The sequence below is a fragment of the Musa acuminata genome, chromosome BXJ2-3, assembly GCF_036884655.1.
Source record: "Musa acuminata AAA Group cultivar baxijiao chromosome BXJ2-3, Cavendish_Baxijiao_AAA, whole genome shotgun sequence".
NCBI classification, from domain to species: Eukaryota; Viridiplantae; Streptophyta; class Magnoliopsida; order Zingiberales; family Musaceae; genus Musa; species Musa acuminata.
The window spans coordinates 41,137,468-41,148,647 of record NC_088340.1 but is presented as its reverse complement, the minus strand read 5'-3'; the positions used below and the strand labels follow the sequence as shown (position 1 = coordinate 41,148,647).

The 11,180-nt window shown below is 58.8% G+C and overlaps 2 protein-coding genes across 2 annotated transcripts; both read right to left on the bottom strand.

Annotated features, from left to right (window-relative positions):
* Positions 1–748: 748 nt before the first annotated feature.
* Positions 749–2,247, bottom strand: LOC135606593 (molybdate transporter 1-like). The gene has a single exon (XM_065097631.1). The coding sequence runs from the start codon at positions 2,214–2,216 to the stop codon at positions 849–851; it is 1,368 nt and encodes a 455-aa protein (XP_064953703.1). The 5' UTR covers positions 2,217–2,247; the 3' UTR covers positions 749–848.
* Positions 2,248–6,846: 4,599 nt separating this feature from the next.
* LOC103986523 (uncharacterized) lies at positions 6,847–10,887 on the bottom strand. The gene is made up of 2 exons (XM_065099573.1): positions 8,800–10,887; positions 6,847–8,712 (listed from the first exon to the last, which is right to left on the bottom strand). The coding sequence occupies exons 1-2, from the start codon at positions 10,885–10,887 to the stop codon at positions 6,847–6,849; spliced, it is 3,954 nt and encodes a 1,317-aa protein (XP_064955645.1).
* Positions 10,888–11,180: the final 293 nt, after the last annotated feature.

Below are 11,180 nucleotides of genomic sequence, written 5' to 3'. Positions count from 1 at the left end.
CTTGCCTTTCCTTTTTCACTCCGTTATTCTATGCCCTTATTTTGCCTTGTTATTATCTCTTGCGTTATAAGCTCTTCCGATCAATCCCCGACGCGTTTCTTTTCTAAGACGAACGCGTGGCCGAATTGATCGATGAAATAGGGTTGATGAGTTCCACCGACGCAGACCACAACCATCGCCGTTCATTACTGCGTGCTACTGGGAAGGAAACAACCACGGCCACGGGAGAGAGACCGAGCGACGAATGGGTAACGCGGCCACCCCCACCACACACGCCTTTTCGTCGGGTGGGTGGAACGCAGGATTCAGCGACAGTAAGACAGCCATGCTTTTACTTGGAGGCTCGTGATTTGCCGGATTCCATCCGTCCCTATGTCGTCCTCCGCGGGGTAGGACGGGCGCCCCTCGCCACCCGACGAATCCGTTGTGGAATCGATCGCTTTCTTTGATTGAAGCAACCTGTGGTGATGTGTTTCTGATGCGATGTGAAGCGAGTCTGCATGCATGATCTACGGCAACAACAACTCTTATCTTATCTTCCTCGCCATAGAGGATTTCCCTTAAAAAAAAAAAAATTTTCAAAAAATCTTATCTTCTATAAGTTACAATAGTAGAAAATTTCCCTCAACAGAATAGTAAGATTTTCTCGTATAATTAAGGAAATCATATCTTTTATCACATACATCCCTTCTACGTCTCATTCCAACACTATATTTTTTATATGTTCTGATTCTTAAACAATTTATGATTTAAGAAATATAAAATTACATTAATATATAAACAAACATATCAAGCAACAAGACAACAATTAGCTTTATAGATTTTAGGCTGATTAGAGCGACGTTGCATCACATGTTACGATCAGTCGTCAGCAGCCTTCTCAGCACGACCAACACGTGCACCACTATGCCGCACACGAACCCGAGCGCAGCGCTGGAGCCAACCAGCGACACCGCGGCGCAGATGAGCATCACGAACGACTCCGCCTTGCTCGACATGTCCCTCGCCGCCATGGCCAATTCCACCCCGGCGAACAGCAGCAGTACGCCCAGCAGCCCCACCGGGAACTCCATCAGCAGCCTCAGCAGCGACCCCCCCAGCACCAGCCCCACCGCCAGCTTCGCCGCCCCCAGCAGAGCCACGCAAGCGCCGGACCGCCCGCCGAACTTGTACTGCCCCGCCAGTCCCCCCGCGCCGTGGCAGCACGGCATCGCCCCGAACCAGCAGCCCACCAGGTTCATCAGCCCTACCGTGATCGACACCGACGTCGCCGATGAGACCTTGTCGGGGAACAAGTCGGTCGTCAGCTTGCACACCGCGATCACGGAGTTGAGCACCGACAGCGGTAGCTGCGGCACTGCGCCCTTGATGAATCCTTCCTTCCATGCGTGCTTGGAGATCTTCACTGCGTGGATGCGCGATGGACCTGCTTTCAACTCTTTCACCACGCCGGGCTCCCTTATTATAGCTAAGATTATGCCGAGCACAAAGACAACCACAGCTGAAGGAACAGAGAAGATCACTTTCGTCCAAGACTTGGCTCTTCTCCGTCCCCTGCCTTGTTCATGGATGACTTGCTCCTCCCGACCCTGTTCTGCTGCCTCACCAGCACCGTTGACGATCACAACGAACACGGTGGCCGCTATGGCCAAGACCAAGCCGTCGAGGCCCATCCAACGCCTGTCGCCGGAAGCCTTGCCTTTGGCGAGATCCTGGTCGTACCTGACGTACTTGACGGCGGTCATCGCGAAGGACAGGCCTTGAGCCAGCTGAATGCCGCGAACGACGGGGAGGGGGATGAACTTGTACGCAAGCTCCATGAGACGAGTTGCACCCAGCAAAAACACCACCGCGGAGGTGCATATTCCGGCGGCCATGATCTCCGGCACGCCGAAGCTCGAGGTGGAGATGGCCACGGCCGCGATGGACTTCATGGGCTGGACAGGCATGGGCACGCCGTAGATGACGCCGGTGATGATGTTGTAGACGCCGGTGAAGACGAGGGTGGTGCCGAGGTCGAGGTCCTTGGCGAGCGCCAGGGCCATGATGATGGGGATGTAGGTGCCCAGGTCACCCAAGGCGCCGTTGACCTCCGCCCACCTCGACCGGAAGAGAAGGTTGGCGCGGGCCGCAGCGAGGATCGTCTTGGGGATACCGCGGTCCGGCTTGTCCTCGACTGTTTCGCCATCGCAGGGGTTGGCCGCGTTGGTGGCCATGGTGCTTGTGTTCGTTCGACCTTGGTTTCGGCGTCGTCCGGTATATATATATAGAAGCGAGAGCGCCTTGGTTTGGTGCTTTCGGCCGAGTGCCGTTGGTGGTGGTGGTCCTTTGGAATCATGAAGGGCCAACTACGAGAGGAGCCTAAGAGAGAAGTCGGCGTCAACTGTGGCACATTTTGAGGGAGATGGAGGATTGATGACAGCAAGCGAAGGCAGCAGTGCTTGCCATCTCTTCATGTTGACATCCAGAAAATAATGCTTCTTACTCTTATCCGGTCAACACTTTGTTCATTGTATATTAATTATTGTATATTAATAGTGTATAACTGCAAAATTGAATGTTCTTATCTGCGGAAGGCTCGAAGCGAGTGCCAAGCAATGAATTTTCTATCTTTGAGTGAGATCATTATATGCCATTGTTGTGGGAAGATACATATATATGCTTATGAGAAGAGAAAGACTCCACTAGAAAAGATCTGCTTGCTAAAACCATTTCTTTGCAGATTGGTCGTAATTAGATGACGATTATATTTATCAAGATAACATTGCATTTATTTGACATCATTAAATATTTACTAACCATTTGATTAAGCCAGAATTAATTATTTCATAGTTATTTTTGCCTTAATCTAAGCAATGTTTGGTGAAGTTAGTACGTGATTGGTAATATGCTTTAGATGTCACCAGTGTTACGGTAAGTAACTTTTTTAGCCGTGGCCTCGGGGCCGACGCGGCTTGGTTCTGGGGTCCGGATGTCGGGGATCTCGGGCGCAGCTCCTCGGGGTCTCCCGGCGGCCTAGCACCGTGGTAGGGGTCGGTGGCTCGGGTCGGGAGGTCGGGTCGGCGGTTCGGGTCGGTGGTTCGGGTCGGGAGACAGTTCCGCCGCAGCTTCAGGAAGAGGCAACACCGTCTCGCACCTGCACATAGGTCGGGCCGGGAGCTCGGCCCGACCCCTCCGACGATCAAGTTAGAGAAAGATGTGGAGGGGATTGTGGATGAGGCAGAAGAAGAGCAGTGTTTTGTGTCTGAATGAGTTCCTCCCCCTATGCTTAGGACTCAGGGGTATTTATAGGAGGAGGTTTGATGTTGGCGTCTGACATTGCCACTGGGGATGCGTGGGAGGCCGAGCTGCCGCAGGGTATGGGCGAGCCTCGGTCAAGCGTACGGAGTCAAAGCTGCGGTGGTTGGCTGAGGGCTGGTGACGTCGGCGTACGTCGAGTCGGCGTCAATGCTTGCCTCCTCGGGCAGTGTGTTCACATGGCGTGCTGACGTGGCACGCTGCCATTTTTGCCCCTATCATATGCCCCCCCCGAAAGGAGCTATGCGTCAGTTTTTGCATGACTTCTTACTTCAGGCAGGCTGTTCATGCGGATCCGAGGGGCATGACGCAGACGAGTCGATCGCGCGAATACTTCCCGAGCAGAGCTTAGCCGGGATACGCAACTTGGTGGGGAGGCTGAGCGAGGTCGGCCTAGGGGCCATCAGGACCGATGAGGGTCGAGAGGCACTATGCGGGTGGTGCGACCGCGCAGGTGTGACTCGGGGCGATGCAGAGCCGAGGAGCACAACGCAGGCGGGGTGACCGCGCAGGTGTGACTCGGGGCGGTGCAGAGCCGGAGAGCCGAGGAGCACAACAGGCGGGGTGACCGCGCAGGTGTGACTCGGGGTGGCGCAAAGCCGGAGAGCCGAGGAGCACAACGCAGGCGGGGTGACCGCGCAGGCGTGACTCGGGGTGGCGCAAAGCCGGAGAGCCGAGGAGCACAACGCAGGCGGGGTGACCGCGCAGGCGTGACTCGGGGTGGTGCAAAGCCGGAGAGCCGAGGAGCACAACGCAGGCGGGGTGATCGCGCAGGCGTGACTCGGGGTGGCGTAAAGCCGGAGAGCCGAGGAGCACAACGCAGGCGGGGTGACCGCGCAGGTGTGACTCGGGGTGGCGCAAAGCCGGAGAGCCGAGGAGCACAACGCAGGCGGGGTGACCGCGCAGGCGTGACTCGGGGTGGCGCAAAGCCGGAGAGCCGAGGAGCACAACGCAGGCGGGGTGACCGTGCAAGTGTGACTCGGGGTGGCGCAAAGCCGGAGAGCCGAGGAGCACAACGCAGGCGGGGTGACCGCGCAGGTGTGACTTGGGGTGGCGCAAAGCCGGAGAGCCGAGGAGCACAACGCAGGCGGGGTGACCGCGCAGGTGTGACTCGGGGTAGATTGACCGAGGCGCTTGGTGCAGGTGGGCCGCGGCCGAGGTGATGGGTTCGGGCGTAACGCGACCGAAGCGATACTTGACTTTCGATTAGCGTTAGGTCGTTTTGACCGTTGTGCGGGCGCGGGCGCCCGGGTCGCCTTTCGCCTGGGAAAGGTCAAAGGGCCGTGCTTTTCGGGCGTCGTCGGTTTTCGAGGTTGATATGATTAGGGGCTCCGTACTTCGTACCGCGTCGCAATTAAGGGCCGCACCGGTCGAAGTTATGGCGATGCGACTTTTGCATCTTCGCAGAGTGGCTCAGGAGAGGAAAGGTCGCCGTTTCGACGGGAAACAGGCTATAAGTAGCGCTCCGTCGGTCCCTTTCACTTCTTGGTACCTGCTTCTGCTTCAATCCCTCCTTTGGGTGTCCTAGTCCGGCACTTCTTCAGCCGCCCTTCCTTCCCAAAAGTTCGGTAAGGATGGCTTCCCCTCCTTCGTCCCCTCCTTCTCCGCCTCCTCTTCCCGGTGCCGCCGGTGAGGAGGTGGCGTTGGCGAGCTCCCGCTCGTCATCCGAGGAAAGGGCCACCAAAGCCCTCGAATCGCTTATGTGGCCGCACGACCTCGACTCCACCGTGAGCGAGTCGTCGCTCGGCCTCCTCCGGGACCATTACGGTATCCCGACGGAGTTCACGCTCATTGCCCCCGAGCCGGGGCAGCGGGCGTATGACCCTATACCCAAGGGCTTCGCCCTAACAGTAGACGCCTTTGAGGCCGGGCTGCGCCTTCCGTTCCACCCCGTCATTACCGCCTGCGTCTCGTGGTGGCGCATTTCCCCTTCCCAGATGGCGCCGAATTCTTGGCGCTATCTGGTGGCGTTCCTTGGGGAATGCTATTATGCCCAGATCACCCCGAGCCGGTCCCTTTTCCTCTCCTGTTTCTGTCTATCCAGAGGGTCGGGGGGCTATTATTTGTCCGCCCGACCGGGTTTCCGTGTCAGTGGGGCTCCTTCCAGCAACAAGGGGTGGAAGGAGCGCTTCTTCTACGTTTGCCATCCGAGGAGTTGGAGCTTCGGGCTCCGGTGGGCGACGCGCGCAGTCAATAATACTGCCCCGGCCCTGGACGAGGGGGAGCTCCGAGCCCTTCGAAGATTGAAGGAGATCCTCCCTTCTTCTCGAGTCATCCGAAAGATGACCGAGGCGTGGCTGGTCGAGGCGGGCTTGAGCCCAGTACCTCGAGGTATGCCCTGAGAAGGTGGCGGTGGGCCTTCCAGTTTTGCTTTTCTTCTTTTTTTTCTTTTGGGATACTAACCGAGGTCGTTGTGTTTGTGCAGAGATGATGAACCTTGCCGTGGTGCGTGGAGGACGCATTTCGTCCGCCGCATCTCCGCGGCGCTAGGTCGGCCCGAGCGTTGGCACTAGAGAGGCGCCGGTGGATCTCGAGGACTCCCGTCCTCGAAAGAAGGCAAAGGTCGTAGCTCCGAGGAAACCGACTCCCCCAAGGGCTCAGGAGAGCGCAGAGGCGGCGGAGTCGGGCTCGCGCGATAGGCGAGGAGGGCGAGGTAGGGGCGAGGCAGGCCCGAGCAACGTGGTCGCAGGAAAGGCGCCTCGGGAGCCCTCGATCCGGGACTTGTGCCGTCTTCCGGCGGGCCCGCCGAACGACTTCTACCATGCACGCCTGATAGGCGAACTTTCTGAGGGCCAACCTTCTGATCGGTTGGTAGCCCGGTGGGGGGGGCTGACCCGCGGGACCTGGGTCTGGGCCGACGGGGAGACCGCGGCCGCGTTTGTCCGAGGGGGGCTGCACCCTGATCTGGCCCGCGAGATGTACACTCTGCCGTCCGACGTCCTGTTCGGGAAGTCGGTGAAGTCGCTGTTGTGGGTAAGTGTTCTGCTGTCGGCTTCCTGCTTGTGGTGCTCCCGAGGGTCGTTCTGACTTTCTTCTTGCAGGGCCAGCACTACGCGATGGCACTGGCAGACCGGGTCCGCGACGCGGGTCGAGCCCTTGGAATTCTGTGCGACCGCAACGCCGAGCTGCGCAAACAGCTCGAGGAGGTGCGGGCCGGGGCGGCTCCGAAGGCGGTTGCGGCGGCCGAGCAGCGCTCCTCGGAGCTCGAGGAGGAGGCGATGCATCTCCGAGCTGAGGCAGGGGCGGCCGACAAGCGTGCGTTGGCGCTGGAGACCGAGGTCCTTCGCTTAAGGTCCGAGGCGAAGGCGGCCGAGGAGGAGAAAGGCAATCTCCGGGGACTCCTGGAGGGGGCACAGTCAGAGGCTCGTCTGGCCCGAGACGAGGCAGCCGTCCTGACCCAGCGGCTGGAGGGCGCACTGGCTGACGTGAAGGGGGCTTCAGAAGCCCTGGCGGCCGAGCGGGAGGGGCGGCCAGAGAAAGAGAGGGAGATAATCGAGGCTTATAAATAGTCCCCGGGCTTCCAGCTCGGGCTGGCTCGGTCGGGGCAGGTTACCTACGAGTATGGGTACCGAATCGCCCTTGGCCGGTTCCAGACGAGCCATCCCGGGCTGGAAGTGGAGGCGGATCCGTTTGTCTCGCATCCTGAGGATTTGGATGTGGACATACCTCGGCCAACCCGTTCGTCTGAGGGTGGGCCACCGAACTGAACCTCAGTTGAATGCCATGACCGGCGCAGAATTCTCGGAACCTCGTGCCGACGAACTGAGGTCCGTTGTCGGTGACAATGGCTCTGGGCAACCCGAACCGGGTCACAAGGTTTTTCCAAACGAATTTCTCCATTTGGTGTTCCGTCGTCGTGGCCAGTGGCTCAGCCTCGACCCACTTTGTGAAGTAGTCCACTCCCACGATTATATACTTCCGCTGCCCAGAGGCCGATGGAAAGGGGCCAAGGAGGTCCAGTCCCCACTGGGCGAACGGCCATGCGCAGTCGATGGGACTGAGGGGGACCGCAGGCTGTCGGGGCGTGCGGGCGTGTTGCTGGCACCAGCTGCACCGCTGTACGTAGGCTTTTGCATCTCGACACATGGTTGGCCAGTAGTAGCCTTGGCGTAGTATCTTGTGCGCTAGGGTCCGCCCGCTAATGTGTTCGCCGCAGATCCCCTCGTGAGTTTCAGCTAGGACGGTCTGGGCTTCATCAGGCTCCAAACACCTCAGAAGGGGGTAGGTGAAGGATCGTCTGTAAAGCCGGCTACTTTCCTCGGTATACCACGCGTGTGTGCGGCGCAGACGCCGAGCTGCGACTTCGTCGAGGGGGAGGGTTCCATCTCGCTTGAAGCTCAGCAGCTCTTGCACCCACGTGGTCGGCGCGCCGCCCGGGGTCGTGGGTGCTACCTCAATGGCGCGAGCGGGAAGCTCCTCTATCTCCGGCCATGCTTCGGGGGTTCGTCTTGACGCCAGCTTAGCGAGCGCGTCGGCTCGTCCGTTTTCCTCCCTCGGAACATTAGATAATGTGAAGTAAGGGAATTTCGCGGTTAGATCCCTTACCCGCGTCAGATATTTGGCCATGGTCGCGTCACGAGCTTCGTATCCACCGCTGAGCTGTTTGGCCACGAGTTGCGAGTTAGTGAGGACATGTATTGCGGCTACCTGCATCTCGAGGGCCAGCCTTAATCCGGCTAGGAGCGCTTCGTACTCCGCCTCGTTGTTGGTGGCTTTAAACTCGAAGCGGAGGGAGCGTTCGAATGAACGTCCGTCGGGAGCGAGAAGGACCAGCCCAGCTCCGGCACCCTTTGAGCTGGCCGAGCCGTCCACGTGTAGGGTCCAAGCCTCAGGAGTTCGCTCGAGGTCTTTGTCCATCCGAGTCAATTCCACGATGAAGTCGGCTACCGCCTGGGCCTTGATGGCGGTTCTGGGCACGTAGCTGATATCATGTTCTCCGAGCTCCACCGCCCATTTGAGGAGCCGACCTGCAACATCGAACTTTGTTAAGAACTGCCGAAGGGGCTGGTCGGTGACGACTTCCACCGAGTGCGCTTGGAAGTAGGGGCGCAACTTCCGAGCCGAGAGCATCAGGGCGAGTGCGAGTTTTTCTATCGGCGTGTAACGCTCCTCAGGTTCTTTCAGGACGTGGCTGACGTAGTAGATCGGGAGTTGTGCGCCGGAGCTTTCCTTGACGAGGACGGAGCTAACTGCGTGCGGGGAGGCCGCCAGATAGAGTCCCAGCTTCTCGCCGGGAATGACGGAGGCGAGTCGAGGGAGGCTGGCCAAGTGCTGCTTCATCTGTTTGAAAACCTCCTCGCATTCTGATGTCCATTGGAAATTCTTCGGGTCTTTGAGCGCCTTGAAGAAAGGGAGGCAGCGATCGCCCGATCGGGCGAGGAAGCGAGACAGGGCGACAAGTCTACCGTTGAGTCGCTGCAGGTCTTTAACTGTCCGGGGGGACTGCATATCGATTATTGCCTGTACTTTCTCTGGGTTGGCGTCGATTCCTCTCTGGTGTACAATGAACCATAGGAACTTCCCGGAGGTGACGCCGAAAGCGCACTTCGTGGGGTTGAGCCGCATGCTGAATTTGCGTAGCGTGGCGAAGGTCTCGGCTAGGTCGGCAAGGTGTGTTCTGGCCTTTCTGCTTTTCACAATCATGTCATCCACATAGATTTCCATGTTCCTCCCGATTTGGGGGGCAAACATCTTGTTTACCGTCCTCTGGTATGTGGCTCCGGCGTTTTTCAACCCAAACGGCATGACCTTGTAGAAGTATATCCCTTGATCGGTGAGGAAGGTCGTGCGTTCCCTATCTTCGGGCGCCATCCTGATCTGATTGTATCCTGAATAGGCGTCCATGAAAGAGAGGCGTGCGTGCCCTGCTGTCGCGTCGACCAGCTGGTCGATCTTCGGGAGGGGGTAGCAGTCTTTAGGACACGCACCGTTGAGACTGGTGTAGTCAACGCACATCCTCCAGCTTCCATTGTGTTTTTTCACGAGAACTACATTGGACAACCACTGAGGATACTTGGCCTCTTCTATGAAGCCAGCCGCCAAGAGTCGGTCCACCTCTTCTTGTATGGCATGTTGCCGATCAGGTGCGTGGCGCCGGGGCTTTTGCTTTACCGGACGGGCGTCAGGTGGGATATTGAGATGATGCTCCGCGACCTTGGGGTCGACTCCCTTCATGTCCGATGGAGACCAGGCGAAGATGTCGGCATTTTCCCGCAGAAGACCGACGAGCTGTTCCCGTTCCTGCTCGAGCAGCTCTGATCCGACCTTGACCGTCTGATCCGGCCGTGCTTCCCGTAAGGGGACGTCAACAGTGGACCCCCTCGGCTCAGGGTGAGGGGCCGGCTTTTTTGCCTCCCGGGGATCTTCTAGAGGCACCTCTCCCCTGGTCCTTTTGCCCAATGAGACGGAGGTAAGGTAGCAGCGCCTGGACTCTTGGGGGCTTCCGGTGACTTCCCCGACTCCCTCCCGTGTCGCGAATTTGACGGTCCGGTAGTAGGTCGAGACGACGGCTCTGACCTTGTTGAGGGTCGGCCGACCAAGTATGGCGTTATAAGCGGTGGGAAGGTCGACCACTAGAAAAGTGGTCATGACAGTCTTTGATTTCAGCAGGGTCCCCAGAGTTAGAGGTAGGGTAATGGCTCCCAGAGGTGATATCGAATCTCCCGTGAAGCCGGTGAGCGCCGAGCACATTGGGCTTAAATTTTCCCTGGCTAGGCCCAGCTTCTGGAGGGCGCCAAAGTAGAGTATGTCAGCCGAGCTCCCCGTGTCGACCATGATTCTTCTCACTTGCGCGTTGGCTACCCTGGCCGATATCACCAGGGCGTCGTCATGGTGGGGTCGCTCGGCGGCTCCGATTGGGAAGGTGATCTCGGGTTCATGCTCATGCCCCGAGGCTTCGTCGGGGGCGGTCCGGGCATAGGCCTTCCTGCCCGACATAGAACTTCCTCCGGATGCAGGGCCCCCGGCTATGACATCGATGTGTCGCTCAACCGGGCCCTCCGGACGAGGAGACAGCTCTTTGCTCGGCCGGAGGTACTGGCCGAGATGGCCTCTGAGGATGAGCTCCTCGATTTGTCTTTTTAGCTCGTAACACTGCTCCGTGTCGTGCCCGTGCTGTCGATGAAATCGGTAGTACTTTGAGCGGTCTGCGAGCTCTCGCGGGTTCTTCATCGGGTGGGGGTCCCTGAGCAACCCCTTCCCCCTTTCGTGTAGGAATATCTCCGTCCGGGAAGAGTTCAAGGCGGGAAGAGGAGGCCTTGGGTCAGGCCTGTCCAACTTTCGCCGGGAGGTGGTGGGTTGCTGGTGTCGGGGCGGCTCCGACTTGACCTTTCTGTGCTCTTCTCGCCTTCCGACCATCCAGGTTTCTGCGGCGATGAACTGGCTGGCCCGTTGGAGCATCTCAGGGACCGCGACGGGGGGCCTTTCCACGAGGGACCAGAAGAACCTGGAGGGCCGCAGGCCGGTCATGAAGGCCTGCATCAAGAGAGAGGGGTGAGCATCCGATAATCCACGGATTTGCGTCGTAAACCGGTTCACAAAGTGAGAAAGGGGCTCGTCCTCCTTCTGGTTGAGCCCCAAGAGCAACGCCATGGATGGCTTTGGTCGGGAGTACGCTATGAAGTTAAGCTCGAAATCCTTGGCGAGCTAGTCGAAGGAGGCGATGGTCCCTGGCTTCAGGCCGCTGTACCACGCGCGGGCCGGTCCTCGCAAGGTCGTCGGGAACGCCTGGCACATCAGGGCGTCTGAAGTCCCGAATAGCGCCATCTGGGCCCAGAAAGCGGCCACATGGTCCGCGGGGTCGGTTGCGTCGTCGTACGCGTCCAGGGCAGGGAGGCGGAAGTGCGGCGGGATCGCCTGATCCTGTATCTCGGGGGTGAACGGAG

Coding starts and splice junctions, on each gene's coding strand:
- LOC135606593 (XM_065097631.1), bottom strand. CDS start 2,216: ATGGCCACCAACGCGGCCAACCCCTGCGATGGCGAAACAGTCGAGGAC.
- LOC103986523 (XM_065099573.1), bottom strand. CDS start 10,887: ATGGCGTTGCTCTTGGGGCTCAACCAGAAGGAGGACGAGCCCCTTTCT. Junction 8,713..8,799: donor GGAAGTTCCTATGGTTCATT/GTACACCAGAGA, acceptor AAAGACCTGCAG/CGACTCAACGGTAGACTTGT.